Consider the following 27,942-nt stretch of genomic DNA (forward strand, 5'->3'; position numbering starts at 1 on the left):
GCTTCATAAATTATAAACCAGTTAATTAATTGTGCTAATAATTAAATTTTCAACTCGAGTAATACGTTATCTACTTGAAAACCTAAAAATAAAACTACATATTATTTTCGCTCTTAAGAGAATGTGTTGAGCCGCGGAGAATTTACGTGTACAGTGAATCAATCAATAACTGTCCTGAGCAAGCCCCCCCAACCCCCCGCCACCACCACCACCACCACCACCATCACAACCACCACCACCACCATGCACATTCAGCCAGCCCAAGGACTTGCAGGAAGACCTAATACATTTTGTCCACCCTGTAAACACTCTATCTGTCTGTCTGTATGTCCTCTCTCTCTCTCTCTCTCTCTCTCATACTCCAATCAAAATGCGTCAGATTTTTCAAAGGGCTTTTTTCCCCTCGTCCGCGCCCTAAATCAGGCTTTAATATCAATTAGGCGGACTACGAGGTTAATGACAGACGTGCGCGGCGTTACGTGGAGTGTTGCAAATCAGAGAGAGGCAATCAGCGAGGAGGAGAGACGAAGACGATGACGAAGGAGAAACAACACGCGAACGGCAACGAGAAGGAGGAGTTAGTTGTGGAAGAGGAATATCGATTTGAGCATGCACCTTATTATTTTTTTTTTTAGTTTCTTTTATTTTCTTGATGGTATTAGTTGTGGGTTGGATATGCACCGCTTCTCTCTTTCTCTCTCTCTCTTTTTAATTTGATATTTTTTCTTTCTTGAGGTCTATTATGAAAGAGCAATTGGCATATATATACTTGGAAATTCACCTAATCTCTTTTAGTTTAACGTCACTACAGCTGTTTCTTGTGGTGGCCTAACTAACCACTTTATTGTTTCTAGTTTAATTTTGTTTTCTTAAGGTTCATCATCAAAAATAAATTGTCATGATACATTTTTTTTTCTCTACTTTTTATTTCCTTAAGTTCAACGTCACTACAGCTGTTTCTTGTGGTGGCCTAACTAACCACTGTATTGTTTCCAGTTTAATTTTTTTTTCTTTAGGATCATCATCAAAAATAAATTGTCATGATACATTTTTTTTCTCTCCTTTTATTTCCTGTAGTTCAACGTCACTACAGCTGTTTCTTGTGGGGGCCTAACGAGCCACGAGGAGGAGGAACGAGAAGGGGAAAAAAAAACCATACGACGAATGCACACAATTTAAATCCTTTTCCGAGAGGTTAGACTTTTCTTCCTTGCGTGGAATGTGCAGGTCTGGTGGCTACACACACACACACACACACACACACACACACACACACACACGAGGGTTGTCAAGGAGTCATAAATACATCTGATATAAACACCACCACAGCCACAACCACCACCACCACCACCACAACAACAACAACAACAAACATTCTACTACTATAAAAGGTCCCACAAAATGCATCATCAGCGTTTTATCTACAATGGTGAGCCTTTTAATAAACCCATGAAAGCATTTTTAAACCTATGAATTATCAAGTTTTTTTTTATCGACATTGGAAAGCACTTGAGTAAACCCAGGAGGGAAAGAAAGAGAGCGGCTGCACGCGTGGTTGGCGCCGAACTGTATTCCCAAGGAGACATAAAACGGAATGCAACGAATATTTTAGGGCAGACTCGCATAAAAGAGCAGACGATGAGTGGCCTGACGTTTGGCGGACACACAGACGGATGCCGCGACTTCTTACTTAGGTTAGGTTAGGTTAGGTTAGGTTAGGTCTACGGCGATGCTTCCTCCCAACGATACACCAAAGCGTGGAAAAAAGGAGCAACAGAACAGGAGACATAAAAACCCACAACAGGAAGGAAGATATACACATCCTCAAGCCAGATAGATGAGACACACGAATAGAGTTTAAAGATATACGGGGCCACAGAGGAAGCGAGGAGGAGGAGGAGGAGGAGTAAAAACATGCTTTGCTAGTAGGTAGGTGAAAGTAACAATCTTCAAAGCAACTAATCTCATCGCTTGGCTCAGACGCTGTTAAGGAAAAAGAATATATAAAATAGTTGTGGTTGTTGTTGTTAGTGGTGTGTCGATGTGGAGTTAATTCAGTCAACAAATTACACGGTTCGGCCATCATTGAGCGAAACTTTTAAGGAGTGACTCAAGGTTTCTTCAGGAGGTGGATTGAATAAAGGCATTTCCCTCGTATCAGCGTAATCTCTCCTCTTCGGAAATTCTCTCTCCCCCTCTCGCTTCTATTGCTTATGTCTTTTATGCCTGATGGAGTGGCCAATAATGAATGATTTGATAAACAGGCAATAATGAGCACGTCAAGGGAAGAGAGACCCCGAGGAGGATGCATATCTTGGTGGGAAATTTTCTTGTATAAGCTTTTAATGCAAACATCTGACGATCTCTTCCTTGGTTACTCCTTGTGCTAATATTCCCCTTATGTGTTCTTCTTCTATGCCTCTTCTTAGTGTTCCTTGTCACATATGAAGTCCTTATACAAGAGAAACCCCGAGGAGGATACATATCTTATTGGGGAAATTTCTTGTATAAGCTTTTAATGCGAACTTCTGATGATCTCTTCCTTATGCTAATATTCCCCTTATGTGTTCTTCTTCTATACCTCTTCTTAGTGTTCCTTGCTACATATGAAGTCCTTATACAAGAGAAACCCCGAGGAGGATACATATCTTATTGGGGAAATTTCTTGTATAAGCTTTTAATGCAAACTTCTTACGAATAGTTCCCTGGTTCCTAAGTTTTTTCTCTTGTTAATATTCCCCTCATCGGTTCTCCTTGTCCTCTACCTCCTTTTCAGCCTTTCTTGCACTATATGAAGTCCTTTTAGGCTTTACAGGTACACTTTTTACCGTCTCTCCTTTCCTTCTCTCGCTGTGTTGTCTGTTGTGTACACCAAGAGCTCAACTTCCTTCCCTTCCGTCTCCCATGCGCAGTACTAAGAGGTCATTGCGGTCTCTTTGTTCTGGTCTCCTCCCTCTGTTTACACTACTGAGACATCTATGTTCTCCACGTGCTCATCACTTCTCTTTTACAACCTTATTCCTGTCACCGGGTCGTTTTTTTTCCCAGGTCCTCGCGGCGTCCCACTAACACACCGTCATGTCACTCCGTCACTTAAAACTCCCTCAGCTGTGTTATTTCTCACTTCCGTTTCGCCGTACCTCGTTTTGTTGTCGTCGTTTTTCCTCTCGTCACACGCTAGTGGGTTGGACACGATTTTTTACCGACGGCGCGACAAGTGTTAGTTTTACCGTTTCCCTGTCACCGAGAACATGGCTGGGAAGAAAGAATGAGGGAGGGAGGGGAAGATGGGGCAATGGAGAGAGGGAGGAAGGGAGGAAGGAAGACGGAGGGTGGGTGAATGCATAGATGGTACAAGTGGGAGAGTTACCTAAGCCTTCTTTCTACGGGAGGGTGAATATAGATACGAGAGAATAAGGGGAAGAGGAAAAGAGAGTGGGAAGGGGAGAGGGAGGAGTGAAGAAGGACGGATGAGGGAGATGAGAGATACAAATGAAGGAGTCACTCAAGTCTTCTGTTCATTTAAGGGTGAACATAGATAAGATTTAAACCCCATCACAAACAGAAGTATACAGCAGAAGGAATAATATAGTGTGTGCATGAATGAGTTAACTTACCGTAAAGAAAACAAAGCCATAAAAAAAGGAAGTTGCTGGCTGTGTAAAAATATATAAAAAAAACATTCACATAAAACGAAACTGATATAAGGGCTATAACGCCTTACCAGACCACAGGAAGTACAGAAGAAGGAGGTCGTTGTCTGTGTAAATATAAAAACACTCACATAAAACAAAACATTACTGATACAAAACAAAACAAAACGAAGCAAAACTAATACAAGACGAAACTTATACAAGGGCTATAACGCCTTACAAGACCCCTGGAGGTACAGAGGAAGGAGGTCGTTGCCTGCGTAATTATAAGAACACTCAATAAAACAAAGCAATACTGATACAAAAAACAAAACGAAGCAAAACTGATATAAGACAAACCCATCGATGGCTCATAACACCACGCACACACAACACACACGAAGAAGTACAGAGTTTCGACCATTTGAATCGCGGTCACGTAGCAGAGAGAGAGTCATCGCCACGCTCGTCATAATCAAGATTCCCTCCAGCGCAGTGTTAAAATATACGCCAGAGATAAATGCTCACGGCTCCGCTAAACACCGTGTCATGACCCATCCTGGAGGCGCGGGACGAATCTTAATTGAACGTTCCAAAGCCTTCATGGACTTCGGCATTGGTGTAACTATTTTTGTTTTGTTTTTAATCGTCCACTGTTTTCCTCTTCATCTCTCTCTCTGTCTGTCTGTCTAGCTCTCTCTTTGTCTCTCAATGATTGTAGCAACGCCTCTTAAAATCCTCTTCGAAACTTTGCTACCATAGATATTGATCTCAACTGGACCTCTTGAAAAAAAATATCAATGTATATGAATCTTTGTTTCAAACTTAAGACTCCATCTATCCTTCCACCATTTATCTGCGCCTCCCTTTACTCTGGTCTACAGCGACAGTGTCTTCACCTCTTTAGTGCCGCGGGGGAAGGTAACAAGGACAACGATAACAACCCCGAGAACCTGGGATGAATTATGCATGTCTCTAATGTCTTCATCACTCCAGTCTTGTCTCCGGCTGGAACTACAAACGCGAGGTGGCCGACGCTTTATTGAATATTCGCGAGTAATGGCCCGGCCCTTGTTATGTTGATGAGGAGGTGTGGGTGATGCATGCGGCCAAATGAAAGAGGTGGCCGCGACGGGGATCAGCGGCCATGCAAACCAACTCGAAATTACACCAAACCCCAGCATGGCCTTTACCTCTGATGAACGAAGGCTGAAAATTGCTACCCGGGGTCTTGTATTACTTGAGGGTGCAGGCTAGAGGGACCCACACTCATCTCTGGACTAAGGAAGGACTGGGCATGAGTGGAAAGCAATATTCACACACAGAGAGCGGCCTCCGTAACTGATAGCGCGTGATGTCAAACTCTAGGAAGATAACTAAAGCCCCTATTCTTAAACGTATCGGATCCGTAGTTTGCCTGTTTGAAATTGAAAAGCCCCCAATAGAAGTTGCTGGGATATTCATGAACTGTTTTCTCATCTTGGTTGTAGTTTTACCCGACTTCTGCATCATGAGCGGGAAAAGTCACCCGTGAAAATTCGGTTAATCTTCTCTGTGGCCTTGGAAAATAGTCGTTATGGGAACCCGATACGTTTAAGAACATCGTCACCCTCATAAAATAATCGTCTAAGTCATTTTTCAGCGATTTCCAGGTTTTTGTTTACATCAATTTTTCAACACGTATAGTTGCCTTCGTCATTCAGGGTTTGAGTGTTCTAGAATTGGCCTTTTCATTTCTGCCTAAATCTTAAGACAAATGGGACAATGACAGTTCTTTCCTGATTTTCTGAAAACTAGAAAATAATGACTTAGGCGGTTTGTTTACGAAGGTGACGATATAGACCATAGACTTCATCCACCCCATACTTTCTTTCTACGTGTACATTCCTATCCACATCTTCGCCTCCAGGCCCCTAATGCTACTTTCTTGGGGCCGCATGCCTGGCTGGTGTGAGGGCGAGGGTGTTCCAGACGGCCTTGTGGTGGTGATTTCAATTACAGGAGTCGAGGCGGTCATTGCGATGTCCCAAGATCTAACCACGACTTGGCGGACCCGTGTTTATCGGTATACAGTGTTGATTACGACTCTCATCCTCTGACTGTACGTAGCACCATAGTAGTACACAAGATAGCACAAAAAATGAACAGTAGGTATTGCAGCGATGTCCCAAGATCTAACCACGACTTGGCGGACCCGTGTTTATCGGTATACAGTATTGTTTACGACTCTCATCCTCTGACTGCACGTAGCACCATAGCAGTACACAAGAGAGCACAAAAAATGGACGGTAGTTATTGCAGTAGTGTTAGAATAAGTTCCGCGGTAATGTTTGCAATGTGAAAGGAAAACTTGCATGTGGCCATAAATTTCGGCTTTCAGAGGGAGGGTTCATCCAAGAGACAAATGGATATTGGTTCCCTTGGGTTGTTTGTGCGTCTGTCGCTCCTACATCACCCGGTCCACTTCACGTTTATTTTACACTGCTTCTTTTTCAATATTCCAAGCTGCCTCGAGCGTTGCAGAAACCAACTACACTCGGAATAGTTTATGACTGAAAAAACGGCCGCAGCGCGAGAGAAATGAACCTACACGAAAACATAACGGACGAAATATACCCAAATTGATGGTTAGAGCGACAAATGTGAGGATGTTTGCAACTTTACGACTCAGAAAAAAACGAAAATAAGAACAAAAAACGAGGTGAGAGTCGGGACGGGAGAGGAAGGGAAGGAAGCTGCGTCACTTTTCTTCCTCCCTTCCTTCCCTGATGTGTCGAGTTCAAAGGGTAATGTTAGGGGCATATGGTGAGCTGCGCGTGGCCCCGGTGCTCATCTCCGTGTTACTGGCCCTCAACTTGAACGTGTGGTGCAGCGGCCGAGTGCGACTGATTATATAATTATTAATACTGATCTGAGAGTTTCCTGATCACTAAAATCGACATTCATATCTTGTCTGATTGGGTCTGTCTAGGTCTGGTTGATCGATAAGGTTTCTCCAGCTCACTGACTTAGCGCAACGATCTGAACTACGAGACTCATTGCACTTCACCAGAACGTAAAGAACAGCAACGAACAGCACAGATACATAAAATAAATAAAATATAGTCAATGAAAAATGAATCAATGGATGCGAGTTTCCTTTTTTCTTCAGTATTACTTTATATCGACGGGAGTTCGTTGGTCTGTTTGCCGGTAATTTTTTGGTCGTCAGCCGAGTCGTGGGAGAGAGAGAGAGAGAGAAATACGATATGATAAAAGTCACTGTGTTTTTTTTTCTTTTCTCTCTCTCTCTCTCTCTCTCTCTCTAAGTGGCTACGTGACGGTCGATCAAGTGTGGGAAGTGAAATAACATATATGAATCGTTTTAAGTTCCTTCATCTATCGTTATTTTCTTTCTCTGGTTACCGTGTGCATTCCATCGGGGTAGGAGAGGGGGGGAGGGGGGGGGGCGGCTAAGTTCCCAATTTACGTGGACTGGGTTGTTGCTCTTTCAGTGGATTTTACAGTGTTGGTGAGAGTTCAATGGAGCTTATTTAGTGGCCGGAGCTGCACAACACGACCCATGGGTTTAGTACACGTCTTATTAAACTGGAAAGACAATATTAACCTTTTTATTGTAGTTTCGATGAGTATTTTTTCTTTATCATATCTCAACTGATCTTAGGTATGGCGCTGTGGAATGAGGGAAAAAAATTACAACGTAGATAAAAAGTACTACCCGAGGGACATGATGGCGCACAAACCTTGACGCGCGCAACGTAAACGGCGAGAGAAGGGCAGCGACGGGTCTCCATTTACGCAACGCCGCAGAACCTCAGAGACTGGACCGCGAACGTACAATAACAAACCTTCACCCGCGCTCAAGAAGTGTTCCGTTCTTACTGCGAGTGGCGGAGTGAGTCGCGTAGCTTTCCCGCTCTTAGTCTTCATTTACGTAACGCCGCAGAGCCTCAGAGATTGGACCGCGAACGTACACTGACAAACCTTCACCCGCGCTCAAGAAGGTCTTCCGTTCTTACTGCGAGTGGCGGAGTGAGTCGTGTAGCTTTCCCGTTCTTAGTCTTCATTTACGTAACGCCGCAGAGCCTCAGAGATTGGGCCGCGAACGTACACTGACAAACCTTCATCCGCGCCTAAGAAGTAGTTATTGCTCACAGGTTTTCCTTCTTACTGCGAGTGGCGGAGTGAGTCGTGTAGCTTTCCCGCTCTTAGCTCGGTACTGTTAAACGCTTTTTTCAAATCAACTACTTCCTAAGGCTAAAAAGGAGATCAATCGGGTTCTTATGAGTGGTATTTTAGGTTCATGGTACAGAAGAAAGATCAAACCACCACCAGGGTCATAAAACTGCACCTGGAAATGCCCAAAACTCATACGAAAGCCTTGTCAAATATGTGTGCTTGGGCGATGAAATGTTTTAAAATACAACCTTTTGTGCGAGAGGAGTGAGTTGCGCAGGTTCTCCGTTCTTACTGCGAGCGGCGGAGTGAGTCGTGTAGCGCAGATAAGCCCATACCCGAGCACGCAGGGCCGAGGCGCCGACTCCATAAACTCCGCAAATTGAAAGCATAAAGCTATCATCAGGGGAGGGAGGGAGGGAGAAGAGGAGGGAGGGAGGGACAGTGTGAGCCTCGCCGTCAGACTGGCTGGCCCACGGGCATGGAAGAACCTTGGATTTGTGATAATAGCACACACACACACACACACACACACACACACACACACACACACACACACACACCGACGTCGCCATTGCTAGTATACGGGAGCCCATGACGTCCAACATTTCCACTTCGAATCAAAACTAAATTGTAGTGATATAAAAGATAATTGTTCACGGATTTTGGGTGATGGTCTCTAATAACCTGAGCGTGTGTGTGTGTGTGTGCGTGTGTTTAAGAGAGTAAGGAAGAAAGAAAGAACGAAAAGAAAGAGAAAACGAAACAAACGAGGAAAAAACACATCGGACGCTACATAGAAAGAAAAAAACAACAACAAAATCTATAAAAAACACCCCCCCCCAAAAAAAAAAAATCGCACTTTAAGCCTACGAGCGGCACTTTTGCGACTGGCTGCTAACACTTGGGTTCCTAAAACTCGCGCCTCCTAAGGATCGCCTATTCTTGCGCCGGACAGGCCGACAAACACTCCGTCAATACCCAACACGCAGGCCCGGGAGATCAAAGGAGAGCTTCCGCCGCTAATATCACGGTTGTTGGCAATGATATTCAGACGTCGCTTGTAAATAATGCCAAGAAAAAAAAAACGCGAAAGATACATGTTGAAAATACCCACAGAACTCCTCGTCTCACCCCGCGGATTCTTGCGATAATAAGGAGGAAGGAAGGTTAAGGGAATTTTTCCGAAGTACAAACATTATTATTTTTATTTTTCCTCCTCCTCCTTGATGTTAAATGTACGTTATTACCATCGTATCTATCTGTCTATCTATCTGTTTTTCCTTCTCTTCATTGAACTGTCTATTCTTCTGCTTCTATTCTTCCTTCTTTTCATCTGTACTGTCTATTCATCTATCTATCTATCAATCTCTGTTTCTGTCTGTTCCTCCTATTGTATCTATGTGTGAATATCTATGTGTATCCATGTATGAATTTAAGGTACATGTATAGTTTATTTTATGTACACTTCTCGTAGGCTTTCGTAAGCATACTCTGGGAATAGCTATTTAATGTTCCTTCCTAAATAAACGAAGAGTATGTTAAGGTGAAGAAAAAGTCGTAAAAGATACCAGAAAAAAAAAATCACTGAGGCATAGGTAGTTCTCTCTCTCTCTCTCTCTCTCTCTCTCTCTCTCTCTCTCTCTCTCTCTCTCTCTCTCTCTCTCTCTCTCTCTCTTATCAGTCTAGCATCGCCCATGAAAACTTTAACAATGACGTTGGGGGCGGGCAGACACATTTTTTCTCATTTACTTTAACTTTTTTCTCTCTCTTCGTCAGCGGCGGGGAATTGGCGCGCTGTTTGAGGACACCCCGAAGTGCGCAACGCCGTCCGCCAGCCCTCAACGCTCATTGGTGCAGACGCCCTTCGAGAGAGATTCATGTGACGGCCATCCCCTCGGCATCGCACCCACCCCTTGCTTCGCCACTCCGCTTATCTCCCCGTCGCCGTTTTTACTAGGAAAATATGTAATCAGGGAAGGAAATTTGCATCTGGAAGGAGACTCTTAGACGCAGGGTGGAGGGGAAGTGAGTAAGTCCAGCGGGGATCTCAACGTCTGTCGGAGTAGCCAGGTCTTGGTTCTTCTTGCTCTTGTTGCGAGTTCTTGCATAGTTTGGAAGAGGAGAGAGGCATCGTGTTTTTAAGGGCCACTTTTACAGTCACCTTGTTTGTTTTGATCGATACCAATGGCGGCGATCGATCGGCTACAGAGGAAACGAGAGGTGTTGAGAGTGTGTGGTAAGGTGCGGGGCTAGGCTAACCCCGCAGCCGCCACTACCGCATCGGACAGTTTTACGTGGAAATACTATTGCGGCGATCGCCTCCATTGGTAACGATAAAAACAAACAAAATGACTGTGAAAGCGGCCCTAAGAGTGTAAGGTAAAGTTCATGTTTTCTTACGCATTCTTCCAGTTAATACTCACCAGGAAAACTAAAACCTCCTCGCAAATTTAAAGAAAAGCATCGATGTTCTAAGAGTGCAGGTTATATTCACGCTTTCTTACGTATCCTTCCAATTTAAGTTCATCAGAAAAAATTAAACCTACTTGCAAATTTAAAGAAAAGCATCGATGTTCTAAGAGACCAGGTTATATTATCGTTTTCTTACGCATCCTTCCAATTTAAATTCATCCGAAACAAAACTAAAAACCTACTCGGAAAATTAAGCTAAACTATATAAATTAACTACTGCCCCCCCCAAAAAAAAACTCATATCACTCCATATTTTGACACCATTCAATTATTTTATCTCAGTTCAATTTCCCGGAGCCCCATTTTCCCTGTTACGAGTTTTAACTGTGATGGTACTTGCGAACTCGACCCACGATGTACCCACAGACTGACATCACAGACCCAGGATGTACCCCAAAAACTAACACGGGGAGACGCCTTCGCGGGGAGGGAGGAGCGACTGGAGGAAGGCTTATATCACCGCTGGCGCCGTCCACACACAGACACGGGCGCTGGGGTCACACTGATTCGCGCCAAGGTAAGAGGGCGTGGGAGGGCCAGGGAGACAGCCTTTACCGCGGGGTCGTTGGATAAGCTATCAGTGAGGGCCGCGCCGTTTCCCTGCCGTCAGCCAACTTTACCAAACCATCGTACTCAGAACATAAGTAATCGGTTTCAGCCCCCAAAACCATCGTACCCACATATAGTCAATTAAAGTTAGTGTTAAAATCGTTAATATTTGTGGTTTTCTTTGTAGAATTATGTGACAGAAACCGGGAAATGCAGTGTGGTGAGTGAGATTAATGGGGTAACTCTCCTGTCTGTCTCTCTTAGCTCAGGACAAGGCGCCGCTTCTACCCCGTCCCAGGGCTAGAACACTTCACACCTTCATGTTTACCTCAAGGGCCATTTAGAACGTGAGATGTTCTGCCTCTATCAGCTCGTGCCCTGTCTCCTCCGTCTAAGAGAGTCGTAATCCGCAGTTTTGGGAATTTAAGCTCTTTGGCACACACTCTTTTTTCTTGGGTTGTGGAAAATTCTCTGTCGTTATCAGCGGATTCTTTCCTTGACGCCCCTTGTTTACTGTTTGACGCTTTCGGCTTTCACATCAACAATTTCCAAAGACCAAAATGGAGATCCAGCGCGTTCTAATAAGTGTTTTTGTAGGTTCATGGTACAGAGGAGGGGTTAAACTACCATCAGGGTCTTTCAACTATCCCTGGAAATGCTCAGAATTCCTCTACGAAAGTCCTGTTAAAATGTGAGTGCTTGGGCGTTGAAATGTTTAAGAATATGATCCTACTCCTTCCTGCTCCTCTGTCGTTATCAGCGCGTTCTTTGTAGGTCCATGGTACAGAAGAGGAGTCAAACTATCACCAGGGTCTTTCAACTATCCCTGGAAATGCTCAGACCTCATCTACGAAGCCCTGTTAAAATGTGAGTGCTTGGCCGCTGAAATGTTTAAGAATATGATCCTACTCCTCTCTGCTCCTCTGTGGTTATCAGCTGACTCTTCTCTCGATGCCGCGTGTTTGTGGATATTATAGACTCGTGGGTTTGTGAGCGTGTATCCTTAGTTCGGGTCTAAGGTCGGTATCATAAGACATTTTCGATTCTTACATCAACTATTTCTAGAGGTCAAAGAGGGGATCAATTGGGTTCTAACGAGTGTTATCTTAGGTTCGCGATATAGAAGAAGGGTCATAAAACTACTCCTAGAAATGCCCAAAACTCGTATGAAAGCCATGGCAAATATGGGAACTCGGGCGACAAAATGTTTTAAAATACGACTCTTGGTGTTTGCTCGGCTGGTTATGGCGTCTTAGGGGCAGGGAAGGCCGCGTGCTACAATCCCTCCGCTGCCTAACACTAAAAAGAGTTTGTTTACCGATAAGACCTCACGGTTTTTCAGAATAATTACTTTGACGCTTAGTAAGAGAATCGATAAAAAGAGGAAATCCAGCGTGCTACATCCAGCCGCTGCCTAACGTTAAGGGATAAGACATCACGCTTTTCTGGAATAATTACTTTGACGTTTAGGAAGATACGCCATAAAACGAAGAAATCCTTACTATGAAAAAAAAAAAAAACGGACATTAAGCCTCACAAACACTTAGCTAACCTCCACTTTTACGGAAAACCACGTATACATTTCAGACAGACACACACACAGAGACAGAGAGAGAGAACCCGCTGACTGTACGGCCGATGTAAAAAAAGGAGAAAAAAAAAAAACACTCCATCCCTCTCTCTCATAAACGTGATGTCGCTAAACCTTCCCTTATCTCTCCTTGCCAGCTTCCCGCCACTTCCTCCATTACTCGCCAGCACTGTTACTTTCCTAGCTTGTCATTGGTCCTTAGCCTTTACTCTCCTTGCTTGTGATTCGTCCAGCGCCTTTACGAACCGCCGGGCCGAATGGGGAGGTTTTTGGACGGCCGTGTAGGTGACATCCTCGCCCTCGGCCCCATTCATCACCCCTGATCAATATTCTGGGCAGCCTTTTGCGGGGCGGCGCGGCGCTCAACACAACCCTTATAATGAGCATTTTGATAACACGACATGAGGAGGAGGTGGAAGAGGATGAGGAAGAGGAATTTGGGCTACTGTTGGAAGGAAGGAAGGCACGTGGTCTCTCTCTCTCTCTGTAACACACGCAAACACACACACCAAACATCATTATATTGCTTCCTTAATATCTTCCTTCCATTTTCTTTTATCTTCGGTTTAACGTAATACTCCATCGTTCTGTAAATTCTTCCTTTATTACATCTCAGCAACTACCACTTATCTCCTCTTTTTCTTTTCATTTTTATCTTTATCTATCTTCAAATTAAAACGTACGTCATTGTTCTCTCCTTCTATCTCTCTCTCCTTCCTTTCTTCTTCTTTCTTTTATTACAACTCCGCAACGGCTTCTCTTTTATTCCGTCTTTTTTAATCAACATTTCTATTATTCGTTCTCTCCTTTTATCTCTCTCCTTCCTTTCTTCTTCTTTCCACTATTACAACTCCGCAACGTCTCTTTTTTTTCCGTCTTTTTCATCAACGCTTCTATTATTTTACTCTCCCGGTTCTCGTGGCGGCGGTGGCGGTGGCGGGACTCCTGAGCGGCACTTCGGGTAATCATAACTTGGGGAGGCGGGAAATACTGCTAATTGCCTTCCCTCCAGGCCGCCTCAGCTCAGCAGCCCTCCCGATCCCGAGGCGAGTGACCAATGAATGCTTTCCCGACGACCCGACATCACGAGGAAAAGAAGGAGGAGGAGGGAATAGGAGAAGGGAGTACAGAAAGAGAAGTAGGAGGAGGAAGAAGACGAAGATGAGGAGGAAAAGTGGATGTTACGACTGGAAGAGGAAGAAGAGGAGGAGGAAGAAAAAGAGGAGGATGGAATAGGAGGAGGTAGTACAAGAAGACAAAGGAGGAAGATGAGCAACAGGAGAGGGAGCTACGATTGAAGGAAGAGGAAGAGGAGGAGTAGTAGGAGGTAGAAGAGGAGGCAGAGCAGGAGGATGAGGAGCAGAAATTGAAGTTACGACTGAGTGGGAGCTAACGTTAAGGAGGAGGAGGAGAAAGAAGAAGAAGAAGAAGAGGAGGAGGAAAAAGAAGAGGAGGAGATGCCACAACGCTGAAAGGGTTCCTGTGTTTGATCATCGCCAGGTACACGGTGAGCAGTGGAAGCAGAACCCGCGCGAGGGAAGAAAAAATAAAGAGAAAAGTTGAGGTTCTCGACGAAATTAAACACGACCCCCAAAGAGAGAGAGAGAGAGAGAGAGAGAGAGAGAGAGAGAGAGAGAGAGAGAGAGAGAGAGAGAGAGAGAGAGAGAGAGAGAGAGAGAGAGAGAGAGAGAGAGAGAGAGAGAGAGAGAGAGAGAGAGAGAGAGAGAGAGAGAGAATGGCTAACGTTAACTACACGAAGGAAATAAAAGGACCCAAGAGAGAGAGAGAAAAGGCAAAAAAAAGCAACAAAAAAAGACATGATGCTTGAAACGAAGAAATTTGAGAGAAAAATGAGAAAAGATGACTGAGAGGGAGAGATCATTATGTACCTCTTTCCTTTAGCAACCATGTAACTCCTCCAACATCTTCTCCGTAGACTTCGCAAAACGCCAATAAATATCAAGTGAACCAGATCTTGTAGTACGCCAGAGAGTTCTTGACCTTAAATCTCGGGCAAGCACAGAACTCTTGCCGTTGGACTAAATTAGAAACCCGACCTCTGTCATAACACGTGGGCCATAACCTTCGGACGACTGGTAATTACAGGTGAGACATGCGCTACAAACCACACAAAAACCAAACACCGTAGAAGATTGAAGCGATAAGACCGGCGGTGAATTATACAGAAGAAAAGGGAGTAGGTGCAGATGTATGGTGGACCCTGCTATATATTGGTGCGTGCGGCGATTTCTTTACCTGGTGCTGTATAATTTTGCCCTAAACTACCTGTGCCATGGTCCACTTCTTTCAATTTCAGGTACATTCAGAAAGGTGTAACTACGTGTGTGTCCATGGATGGGTGGGGGGGGATTGGGGGAGGGGCTGTTAGCGCTCTTGCAGTCACCGGAGTTTTAACATCGAGGTCAAGCACCGGGAAAGAAAAAGATCGACGCTGCATCACCCCGAAGAGGAGCTGCGGCGGCGGTGCTTGAGACGTCCGCTCGTGGCCACATAAAGACGACGCTGCGAACTTTATGGCGACGACAATGCGCGAGGAACGAAGGCAAGCGAGGCGCCGGATATTTTATGCTCGTCGTAAACAGGAGTGTCCAAGCTGCCCCCTCCACCCTTCCCTCTGGCTCCCTCACCCCCGCACAACAATACCCGCTGACTTCACGAGTGGACAAAGACGGCACGAGACACATGTTAACGACCTCAGCGCCTTCCTCAAGCTTGTTGGAGTGGTTGCCTCGGCTCTCCACCCAAGGTCTTTAGGGCCATATTATTAAACTCATCGGAGCCTTAGTATATCTGTTTAAAAAGGGTTTCGTATAAGTTATAGGGATTTCCATTGGTGGTTTCATGACCCTAGCGGTAGTTTTGCAGGGTTCCGCGCTTCGAATTGCAAAAAACACTCATGTCAACCCAACGTTTCTTCTCTGTGGTCTTAAAAAATAGTTGTAAGAACCCGAAGCGTTTGATAATAAGTGTCATTGCCTCGGTTTTCCTCCGTAATCCTCGTGGTAGTTGGCGACTTTCGAGTGAGGAAATTCGTGCAACATGAAGCTGGGAAGTGGACGTCCCCGCCTTCCTTATCTCAGTGTGCGGGTAGTGTATTTCTTTCTCACTCGCCATTTTCCTTTACTTAAACTACAGCTTTCTTTCGATTACTTTTCCTTATTACACCAAAGGCCCCCCGGCAATTTCTAACTGGTTTCCATCTCACTTCGCGACGTTGTCTTGTGGGTTTTCGATTATTTTCCTCCGCCATAGAGATAAAAAGCTTCCTGCAAGTCATCGATTGCTTTTAGGCTTACTTTGCAATACACACACCCCGGCACAGCCTCGGGCAGCTTCCGTCTGCCATACTCGAGACTACCGAAGACCCTCGATCAGTTTCCGTCGCCTCCTGGGAGCGGGCGGCGCCGGGGGGCAAGGGCGGAGCGGCGGGGTCGTGACCATTGGCCACCTGAGTCGTGCAGTGGCGGCCGCGGCAGCAGCTGCATCCTCTGAGCCGCGCAGATAAAAACTAATTGAATTTCCCTCTCGGTGCAGCAGGTGTGTGAACTTCTTAGACTGGCGCCTGATTGCTGGGGAGATGAGTTCCTTGTTCCCGTGTGTGAAGCAGCGAACTCTTCTCAGCGAAAGGGAATTGCAGTCATCTCCGTTTACTGACCCCACACTCATCTGAGGCCTGACTTCCTACAACCAAATCCACCTTACTAAATGTCTGCGAGGTACTGGCTCTTATCTATAACGAATTACTGCTCGCTAATTATTCCACAAAACACCAAAAAGGAATTGCAATCATCTCCGTTTACTGACCCCATACTCATCTGAGGCCTGACTTCCTACAACCAAATCCACCTTACTAAATGTCTGCGAGGTACTGGCTCTTAACTATAACGAATTACTGCTCGCTAATTATTCCACAAAACACCAAAAAGGAATTGCAATCTAGTCTTCTTTTACTGACCACACACTCATCTGAGGCCTGACTTCCTACAACCAAAGCCTCGTTCGTAAATGTCTGCCGGGAACTGACACTTAACTATAACGAATTACTGCTCGCTAAATGGTCACTGAAACACACGGATTAACGATGATGCATTTCTTCGTCTTACATAGCGAGGCGTAAAAGGTAATATATGTAGCATTGACATTACATACAAATAGCTGTCTTTGGTAATTGGGTTCCTTTTCAGCAACTCACCCTTACATAAATAATAAAAATAACCGAAAATACACAAAAATACTAGCGTTTTTCTAAGGTATTAAAAAGAATAATCTCTCATATTTGTACCAATAATAAAATCACTTTCCAATTTTCTTAGTTTCATTTTCTCTCTCTCTCTCTCTCTCTCTCTCTCTCTCTCTCTCTCTCTCTCTCTCTCTCTCTCTCTCTCTCTCTCTCTCTCTCTCTCTCTCTCTCTCTCTCTCTCTCTCTCTCTCTCTCTCTCTCTCTCTCTCTCTCTCTCTCTCTCTCTCTCTCTCTCTGTCACGTGCCCAGGGGAGGTCAAGGGTCAGCCCGAGACAGTGTTGGGCCGCGTGATCAAGGCTGGGAGCGGCGTGTTTAACTTCCTCCGTGCCTCTGTATACCTCTAATTAAGGGCATGAAAGGGACCGATCCAGGTGAGTTAGTGTTACCTGTGTGTGTGTGTGTGTGTGTGTGTGTGTGTGTGTGTGTGTGTGTGTGTGTGTGTGTGTGTGTGTGTGTGTGTGTGTGTGTGTGTGTGTGTGTGTGTGTGTGTTTGTATTTTAGGAAATGCGGGGAAATTACACACACACACACACACACACACCTACACACCTACACACACACACACACATATTAATCCCTCATAGCGGCTGATCTTGCCAGAGGTTCGGTGGTTCATAATCCCCAACGAGGAAGAGGAGGAGGAGGAGGAAGAATATAGGTACAGGAAGCTCAATGAAAAAAAAAAATGAAAAAAAACACGTTCCTCTACACGCAACTCCCATTCCTCTTTTTTTTTTTTTTACACACCAAAAGCAAAACCATCTCACGCACTCATCACCAATTCGCGTCCTTTTTTTTTTCTTTTTTACCACAATCTTGAGAGTTATTTAGTGCGCAATATTTCATCTTTCTTACAGGCGTGAAAGGCTAAAAATGTAAACTTCAGACGCGAATGAGACGGGAGGAAAAAAAAGTGAAGAGTGGTCGACGCTGAAGCAGAGTGAAGGTAGAAAAAGAGAAGGATGAGAAAGAGAAAAGAGAGGAAAAAAGCAGAGTTAAAGAGAAGGAAGAGAGAGGGAAGAGAGATATAAAAAGCAGAGGTAAAGAGAAGGAAGAGAAAGGGAAGAGAGAAGGATTATGATGAGAGAGGAAAATTAAAAAGGGAGGAAGGAGAAGCAGGGAGAGAAGTGAAAAAAAGGAAGAGAAAGAGAAGAGAGAAGAAAAATGAAGGTTGGAACAGAGATAAATAAAAAGAAAGAAAAACAATAAAAAAGTAAGAAAAGAGAAGGAAAAAGTAGGAAAGAGGCAACAGAATAGAGTAAAAGGAAGGAAGAGGAAGAGAAAAAAAAAAAAAACGAAGGCTAGAGGCATAACATCAGCAATTCTTCTCTCTTCATTCATACACACACACACACACACACACACACACACACACACACACACACACACACACACACACACACACACACACACACCCTCCACCCCAAAGAGGCTTTCCCCCATTTGTTTACCCTGTCAGACGAGCTTAGAAAGAATCAACCTAAGCCGTATCTAATCCGTGAGTGACCCTAATCAGTGACGCAGAGGGATGGCTGAGAGGCTCCTCCCCACTCCCTACCTTTCCAGCATCCCCCCCTTCGACTCCTTGTGCTGTTCTAAGTAAGCAAAGGGAAGTGAGAGTGAAGATGAAGTATGGTACCCAGAGATTCCTTAAGTCGATATTACGCCCACTCCCTACACCACTTCGGTTTGTTGTATCTCTGGCTAAGTAAAATATGAAGGGAAGATAAAAAGTAGTTATTTAAGGTTCATGTTCTAGTGGAATAAGAATATGGACAGGATACACAATGGTTCCTTTAGCTCCTACATCCTTTGATCCTTTGACTGTATGATTCCTCTAAGCAAGTAAAAAATAATAATTAGACGAGACTGCAAAGTAATTTAAGATTCATGAACCAGCGCCACTTAATGGATATTCGATGTATTAGTCTTAGAGGTAATACCCCCCTTTCTGTCTTAACTTTTATTCGTGTTTATAGGGTCGCTGTTTTTTTGAAGTGCTGTGTCTTTAGGGGTTTTTAGACGGGATGACCTCAACATCACACGCCAGCACTGGGGTTCGAACCGACTCACCTTGGCTCATCACTTCCATCACCTGACTCTCCAACCACATTGCCCACAGAGATAGCACGCCCTTTTGCGACCATATTGAAGTACAGGGATTAGCGTGAGAGGAAGCTTTAGATTATGTGATTGGTACTGACCATGCATACGAACGAGGGGATTAGCTTATCAATGAAGGGTATGGTAGCTGAGGTAACACGCCCATACACTCCCTAATCTCAAGTGACGGGTAAATCCCTTCGCTCATTTACAAGATCAGGACCAATCACATAATCGAGTTCTTCCTCCCTTGCTAATCCCTGTAATCCTGAACCTTCACATGCCAAGACGTTCTCCTCTATCATATCAATACTGGTAACTCTTTTTCCTTCTCTCTTTCTCTCGTTTCTCCCTTCTTCAGTAATCTCTTCCCTCGGTTGTGAAGTGTACCAGTCCCTTGTTCGACACCCGGCACATCTATCTATGCTTCACTTCTCTCATGTCTTTCACGTCACTCTTGTCTGAACTCTTATTTTGAGTAAGTGTTAGCAATCTGGTCTCATCAATTCGATCCTTCTACATTTCTTTTTATTGTTGTATCTATCTATGTGCGTGTGTGTGTGTTGGCATCTGTCTATATATCCTTCCCTCTTCGTATTTTTATCTATTGGTCTTTCTATTTGTTTCTATATATTGTCATCCATCTGTCTATTTCATCTGTCTAACCCTTTTCTGTCTGCCAATATCCTTATCCTTTCTGTCTATCTATCAGTCCGTCTAGCGATCTCTCTAACAAGCTCTTTTTTATTATCTCTATGTGGATCTTAAAACACTAAAATGAGGGAAAACTGCACTAAAATATATAACATTATCTCACCTTTATTGCGTAGAGGGGGAAGGTGGAAGGGAAGGCGGAGGATGGAAGGAAAGGTGGAGGGATGGGGGGGGAAGGTGGAGGGGTGGAGGGGAACACCTGACTCCCAACGCCCGTGAGAACTGTGTGTGTGTGTGTGTGTGTGTGTGTGTGTGTGTGTGTGTGTGTGTGTGTGTTATAGTGTTGATGATGATAGCCTATAACGTATGTAATAAATAGTTTTTGCCAAGGTAATATGCGCCTCTCTCTCTCTCTCTCTCTCTCTCTCTCTCTCTCTCTCTCTCTCTCTCTCTCTCTCTCTCTCTCTCTCTCTCTCTCTCTCTCTCTCTCTCTCTCTCTCTCTCTCTCTCTCTCTCTCTCTCTCTCTCTCTCTCTCTCTCTCTCTCTCTCTCTCTCTCTCTCTCTCTCTATCTCTCTCTCTCTCTCTCTCTCTCTCTCTCTCTCTCTCTCTCTCTCTCTCTCTCTCTCTCTCTCTCTCTCTCTCTCCCCTCCTTAAAAAACACACAAGAAAATGGATATAAAACTTTCCTTACATTACGACTCCGCTTCCTATCCTATTATGATCCTCCTTCCTATCCTAATCCTTCCCCTTCCTATCCTTACCCTTCATTACCTCGCTGCCCGTGATAACAGCTTGGCCAAGGAAAGAGAAAAAAACGAACACACAGATTCAATCACAGGTTGGGTTCCCGGGTGACCACAAGGGCGCCGACACCCAGTTTCCTGCCAGCGATAGTCGTGGGAGTCGCCCGCCACCTGAGACGGGGCCGCCGCGCTGTGGTCGCCGCCCTATCATGGCGACCCACCGCAGCCCTCATCATCAACGCCATCATCAGCATTATTAACCTTATTCATCGTTATTTAATTTCTTCCAAACTATTTTTTATGATAGGAGCTTCAACCATGATTCCCGACAGCGTGGATCTTATTGAGTCATTATTTATAGCGACACAGACCTTCATCCTCCTCCTCCTCATCATCATCATCATTATTATTATCACTACTGAACGTTATTTCATCTCTTCCAAACACTTCTTAATTACGGCGGCAAATTCACTGATGCTTCCAACGAAACTGCTTCATAATTCGTACAGAGATTAGGTTAGGTTAGGGGGTGGACGAAAAGTGACTCCAGGCAGAGGTTAGGTTAGGTTAGGTTAGGGGGTGGACGAAAAGTGACTCCAGGCAGAGGTTAGGTTAGGTTAGGTTAGGTTAGGTTAGGTTAGGTTAGGTTAGGGGGTGGATGAAAAGTGACTCCAGGCAGAGGTTAGGTTAGGTTAGGTTAGGTTAGGTTAGGTAAGGGGATGGATAAGAAGAGACTACAGGCAGAGGTTAGGTTAGGTTAGGTTAGGTTAGGTTAGGGGGTGGATGAGAAGTGACTCCAGGTTGTTAGCGCAACAGACTTTTTTTCCTTCCTCCTTCTCATCATCATTATCCTCATTAATGGAAGTTATTTAATCTCCTTCCCACTGTTCTTCACTATATCAAGCGAGTTCACTTACCATTCCGAACTGCGTGGGTCCCATTGCGTTAAGGTTTATTGCGCCCCGTCATTAAATTTACTGTCATCCTTATCAGTGATCTCTATTTTACGGTTCCATTATTATCATCTGCATCATTATCTAACGTCATTTTTTACCAACAAAGGAGACAGCTCAAGGGCACAAAAAAAGGAAACAATAATATAAAAAAAAGCCCGCTACTCGCTGCTCCTAAAAAAGAATCAAAAGAGGTGGCCGAAAGAGAGGTCAATTTTGGGAGGAGAGGTGTCACTGTTTTAAGAATAATTTTCGTAAGAGCTCCGAATTTACCTACAATATCGAAGATCTAAAGATGAAATGAGAAGTGAAAAAGGAGGAGAGGAGAAGCGCAAGGAGAGAAGTGAAAAGAAGGAAGAGAAAAAGAAAAGAAGTAAAAAAGGAGGAGAGGAGAAGCAGGGAGAGAAGTGAAAAGAAGGAAGAGAAAGAGAAAGGAGAAGTAAAAAGAAGAAAAGGGGCAACAGAGAAAAGTAAAAAGAAAAAATAGCAATAAAAGAGTAAGAAAAGAGAAGTAAAGAGGGTCGTTTTATATAATTTGGTTTCGCAAGGTTAACTCTAAAGCCACAATCTGTAATCTCCGCTTCCTTCTCTGATAAGGCGAAGAATTACAGAACATACTAACGAAGCAGCAACAGTGGGTTGGTGGGAGAGGAAGCGCGGGTCCTAAAAAAAAGCAATACCGGGAGTTTATATATATTCAGTTAAGCTTTATTACTGTCGAGTGGGCGGCAGGCTCGGCTCGGCCCCTCCCCTACTGTGTTCCCAGCGCGGCGAGGGAGGCAAGGCGACTTGCTTCCCACGAACACAATCGCACTCAGCCATTCGTTTCGTATCTTGTTTCGGAGGCTTTTCTGCGGCGACACATTTTTCGGCACAGAAAGTATTTAAGAGCCTAAAACATGATACGCACTTTGGCAATAGTGGATTAAAAACACGGTGTTCTTATTCGTTATGTAGCACGCATGAACACAGACAGATACAGGCAGACAAGGACACACACACACACACACACACACAAGGACTTCCTCGCCGTTTCTTTATAATTTCCTGTCTTGGGAACGGGAGACAAGGAAGAGAAAAAAATATAATGCTCTAATGCTCTTCAAAAACTTATATTACAGCATCCCATTAGCAAGCCTTTTCACGGTACTAGGAGTTGAGTGCCTCCAGTGGTTAGGCATTTATCTATCTATCTATCTATCTGTTACTGGAGAAGTGGCAACCCAAGAAGAAACCTATCATGACCGGATACTGATAATATATATAATTGCATGTAGTTTTAAGAGGTATATCTCAAATCGGATCTCTCATGGGCTATTTGATTTCATGTGATATTTAGCGATGTGATGCGATATGAATTCAAACTAATCTTAATATTAAACTGAAAATTGATTAGCTCTCTCTATCTAATTAACTATCTATCATTCTCTTCAAATTACCGTTTATAAAAAGTCTTGCATCTTTGTTTTTTATTCGCTTACTTTTATTTACTTACTGCAAAGACTATACTCTATGACACATCACCTTTCGGCTTAGGCATCACACGGCATAAAGGTTCCTGGGACTGAAACGTCTTATGGCCGAAACGTTTCCAGTCATAAACGTTTTACGGCCTGACAGGAAGGATATCGGCCGAAAATAATACTATGGCAGAATGGCCCAACTATTATGACGAACCCTCCACCTGGCAGACAAGAGGAGTCAGTCAGTAGGATGCAAGATACACCTCCTGACACATCCCCAAAACACCCACAGACGGCCGCCTTCACCTACCTTGACTGTGCCTGACTTAAGCGGCTTCTCGGGGTCGTGAATATACTCCATCGTGACGCCGTAGAACTGCCCCTTGTTGATGTAGGTGATGCGGTCATCCTCGCGCCGCTGGGAGGTTGAGATGGGCGTCTCCAGGTGATACTTGAAGCCGTACTGGTTGACTCTGAGGGGGAGGCGAGGGGCGGGTGTGATCAGTGTGTCCGGGTGAGATAGGTACATAGCTAAAGATAGATATAGATAGATAGGTATAGATAAGTAAATTGATACATAGCAAGACAGATAGAGGTAGATAGATAAATGGGAAGATAGATAGGTAGATAGATAGACAGATAGATAGATATAGTGAAAAGTAGCTAGATATATTTTTTTTACAGCAAGAGGCAGGTCAAGAGCAAAAATAAACAAACAAACAAAAAAAGCCTGCTAGATGCTGCTCCAAACCAAAGAAAAAAAAATAGATAGATAGATAGATAGATAGATAGAGAGAGAGAGAGAGAGAGAGAGAGAGAGAGAGAGAGAGAGAGAGAGAGAGAGAGAGAGAGAGAGAGAGAGAGAGAGAGAGAGAGAGAGAGAGAGAGAGAGAGAGAGAGAGAGAGAGCGAGAGAGCGAGAGAGAGAGAGAGAGAGAGAGAGAGAGAGAGAGAGAGAGAGAGAGAGAGAGAGAGAGAGAGAGAGAGAGAGAGAGAGAGAGAGAGAGAGAGAGAGAGAGAGAGAGAGAGAGAGAGAGAGAGAGAGAGAGAGAGAGAGAGAGAGAGAGAGAGAGAGAGAGAGAGAGAGAGAGAGAGAGAGAGAGAGAGAGAGAGAGAGAGAGAGAGAGAGAGAGAGAGAGAGAGAGAGAGAGAGAGAGAGAGAGAGAGAGAGAGAGAGAGAGAGAGAGAGAGAGAGAGAGAGAGAGAGAGAGCATAAGCTACTTTTTACAACGACTGATATATATATTTTCCACCAACACGGGACATAATTCTAAGCTAATGAAACATGTTAGCAGCATTAGACGAACATAATTACCGCCTTCACACCCAAAGCCAAGTTACGAGTGATCTACAGAACATAACTCTTATATATATTTTCCTCAACAGCAAATAAGGAACTCTGAACAGATTGGAGGATTTATTTAGCACTGATATAGATAGATTAAGATATACTGCTTGATACAAATACATAAGAAAACAACGGAATGGAAGTTTTAATATATTTTCCTCAGAGCAAATAATTAAGTTTGATCATACTGGAAGATTTATTTCAGCATTGATGTAGATAAATAAACACTGCTTGATACAAATACAAAAAGAAAATGAAAGCAAGTCGTTTGATATATTTTCCTCAAGAGCAAATAATATACTTTTGAACAGACTGTATGATTTATTTAAGCACTGATGTAGATTAATCAAGAAATACTACATGATATAAATAGAAGAAAAAAAATGTTAAACTACACACACCGCATGCCTAAAAAAAATAACATGTAGGATATTAATAAAAGCGTTCAGGGGTTAACAAATAAATACAATGCAACTTTGAGGAAAAAAAAAAAAACCAATGAACGAACGAAGCATCAGAAGCGGGCAGATAAAAGGTCAAATGGGAAATAACAGGTGGTTAGCCGTGAGGGACGCGAAGTGCAAACCAGCAAGCATATATACAGCATATAATTATTGACATACAAGCACACACACACACACACACACACAAAAAAAAAAAAAAAAAAAAAAAAAAAATCCCGTGCATGTATAACAAAACATGCAATTTCGAGGACCCATAAATGAATTCTTAGACGCACAATATTAAATAAACCACAATAAACACTTTTTACAGCATATAATTATTGACATACAGGCCTCCCCAAAAAAAGAATCACTGCTCCTATAGAAGAGGGTATATATAGGAGCGGCCAAGGCGATTGAGGTAATTTTAAGTGGGAATAACAATGATAATATTTTCCGGAACACTCCATGGTTAGTCTCGGAGCCACAGCCGAGCGTCTTTACTTGGGGACCATATGTTGTAGAGAGATTGGAAGGGGGCGAAGGAGGGCGAGGTGGGAGAAACAGGGCGAAGGAGGGAGAGACGGGGCGAGGGAGGGAGAGACGGGGCGAAGGAGGGAGAGGCGGGGCGAAGGAGGGAGAGACGGGGCGAAGGAGGGAGAGACGGGGAGAAGGAGGGAGAGACGGGGCGAAGGATCGAGAGACGGGGCGAGGGAGGGAGAGACGGGGCGAAGGATCGAGAGACGGGGCGAGGGAGGGAGAGACGGGGCGAAGGAGGGAGAGACGGGGCGAGGGAGGGAGAGACGGGGCAAGGCGGGGAGAGGCAGGGCAAGGCGGGGAGAGGCGGGGCGAGGGAGTGCGAGGTGGGGAGAGATGTGGCGAGATAGACGAGGCGGCGTGCAGCAAGAGGGCCGTCGAGGAACACCGCCGTCTATCCTCACACACACAAACCAGCCATTGCCCTACACAAAAAGACCCATTGGTATTCACAGCCCCGCCCGTCTATGAGCTGTAGGACCTGTCTACTGCTGCTCCCGCTCCTGCTTTCTACCTTGTGATACTTCGCGGAGTGCCTTTAGAGTTTTTTCATGTCCAAATACCGGTGTTCCGCCCTTAACTTATATCGGTTAATAGGTACAAAACTTCAAAAGATTGCCAACCAGATGCCGCCCAGAGGAGAGGGTCTGCTAGAGAAAACCTCCTTCGTTATTTAGTGAGGTGTGTCGACGCTCGCCTGGTAACAGTTATTAGCCGGGCGTAAGTGGGTGAGAAGAGGAAGGGGATCACATCGAAGCGTAGCAGATGATGTGATAGAGGTTTGAGGAACATAATGAACCTCGACCTCTCAAGCAGCTCAATATGGGACGAGGGAAAAGGGAGGGAAAAGGGAGGAGAGAGGGAGAGAAGAACGAAGGGAAGAAGGGAGAGAGACGTAAAGGAGAATGAAGGGAAAAAAAGGAGGTAGACGTCGAGGAGAACGAAAGAGAAAAGGGAGGAGAGATGGAGAGAAGAATGAAGAAGAAAGTAGAAGATATGAAGAGGAGAAAGAAGAGAAGAAGGGAGTAGGTATGGAGGAGAGATGAAGAGGATCATGAAGGGAAAAAAAGATAGTATCTGTAGAGGACAATGATGGGAAGAAGGGAGAAGAGATGAAAGAGAGGGAGGGAAGGAGAGAGAGAGAGGGGAAGGAACCAGCAACTCTACTAAGCCCCCCACGATCTCAAACAGCCTCTCGCCCTACCCGTGAGCGCCTCGTCTCCTCTGGTTATAACGTTCTCTGGCGTGACCACTGGGGCTCCTTAGCGTGGTTTTAGTGGGTGCCGCATGATGGGTCACCGCGCCGCCTGAGTAATGAAGTTGTAAAGCGAGGACATTCACGAGGCTCAGAATGATGGACTCTCACGCGAACCCGGTTGATAAGTAATTTGTGGAGAGAAGTGGTTGTTCAATGTCCGGGAGGTCTTTGTGTTAGTCACGTGAGGGGAATGAGAGGTAATGTATGAGAATGGGGGTTTAGGGGGCAGGGGAGACAGGGGGCTACATAGAGGAGGAGGAGAAGGAGGAGGCTGGTGTGAGGGATTCTGGAGGTTGTGAAAAGAAAAACAGGAATAAGAGAAAGTCAGAAAAAACGTGGATAAGAGGAAAATGTTAAATACGAAGAAAGAATGAGGAATTGAATGGCAAAAGGGAGAGAGAAAGGAGAGGAAAAGGAGAGTTGGGGTGAGGGAATGAAGGAGGATGGAGGAGAAGGAAGAAAAGGAGCTGATTGATAAGAAAAGAGAAGATATTCGGGAAAAAGGAAAAGGGGAGAGAGATGGTGTGAGGAATGAGGGAAGGTGTAGGCCGAGGAAGAGGAGATTGATAGAAAGGGAAGATATTGGGAGAACGAAGCCGAGTGTGGGATAGCAAGGAGGGCATACGAGGCAGAAGGTCGTATCGAAGTACATATATTCAATTCACGTCAAGGAGAGAGAGAGAGAGAGCATCGCCGGCTACATGATTTTTCTCACCTGACTGGACAAGATAAGGAGCAGAAAGGTCAATGGAGAACATGGCTTGGGGTTTATCGAGGGGTCACACACACACACACACGCACACACACACACACACACACACACACACACACACACATCCTTTCCGCTCTCATACACGTAAAAAAAAAAAAATATATAAAACAAAAATCCATGTACTCGATCTCTTCCCCGCCAGTAACGACCAGGAAGAAGCGTCACCATAACACTTCGCGAACGACACACAGACTACGGGTTTTACGTTCTGATGGTGATATTTAGAAACAATTGATGACAGCGATAATGCGTTAGCCGGGGAGGTCCTAAGAGCCCGCTAAACACCTGCTGCCGACGTTAATTGCACCACACCTGAGGATGTCCGATCTCGCCCCGTTTCCCATGATCTCACAAAGGGAATCGAGGCCAAATGAAGGGGTCGAAATAGTAACGCCGAAATATAGGACGTTTATCTGCTCCGCGCATCCTGAAGAAGGGCTCACGCTAGACACCGAAGATTTCCCGCCGCCGCAGAATACCAATGAAGTGGCGATTGGTATGCACATAATAGATGAATATTCAATAGTCCGCTGTTCACCAACGATACAAATCACGGTACATCCCCTTCCCCAAACCCCCAAAACGCCCCACTCCGTTCCCCTCCGACTCCCAGAACCTTCAATAACATACATTCGGCCAGGCTCTTGACTCCTCCTCCTCCTCCTTGTTCTCCCCGGCCGTCCAGTCGCCTCCAACAAGCAGAGTGAAGGTAACTCGGGGCTTGAGACAATTCGTTCCTTCTTCCCCCGTGCCAGGAAGGGGAGGAGGGGAGGAGAGGGCCGCGGGCAAGGGCAAGGGCGAGCGTCCCGGGTGTCAGGGGGGATCCTCAGCCATGGTGGAATTCCCTATCTAAAGCTAACACCACCTAGCTGACTGACCTTCCCTCCTCTCTCCTAATGATCCCTTCCCTTCCCACTCACCTGGTATACTCCTTCCTCCTCCTCTCCTTTCTCTTCTTATCTTAGCTAACACTACCTAGCTGA

The 27,942-nt window shown here is 44.8% G+C and overlaps 1 protein-coding gene across 1 annotated transcript in view; it reads right to left on the reverse strand.

The window, feature by feature from the left end:
* Positions 1–27,942, reverse strand: part of LOC126987761 (protein grainyhead-like) — a 387,307-nt gene that overhangs the window by 67,011 nt on the left and 292,354 nt on the right. The window contains exon 7 of the mRNA XM_050845053.1: positions 22,913–23,075. Coding sequence (XP_050701010.1) covers positions 22,913–23,075 — 163 coding nt within the window. The remainder of the gene's footprint in view (positions 1–22,912; positions 23,076–27,942) is intronic.

Source organism: Eriocheir sinensis, chromosome 66, assembly GCF_024679095.1.
Source record: "Eriocheir sinensis breed Jianghai 21 chromosome 66, ASM2467909v1, whole genome shotgun sequence".
In the NCBI taxonomy this organism is placed as follows: Eukaryota; Metazoa; Arthropoda; class Malacostraca; order Decapoda; family Varunidae; genus Eriocheir; species Eriocheir sinensis.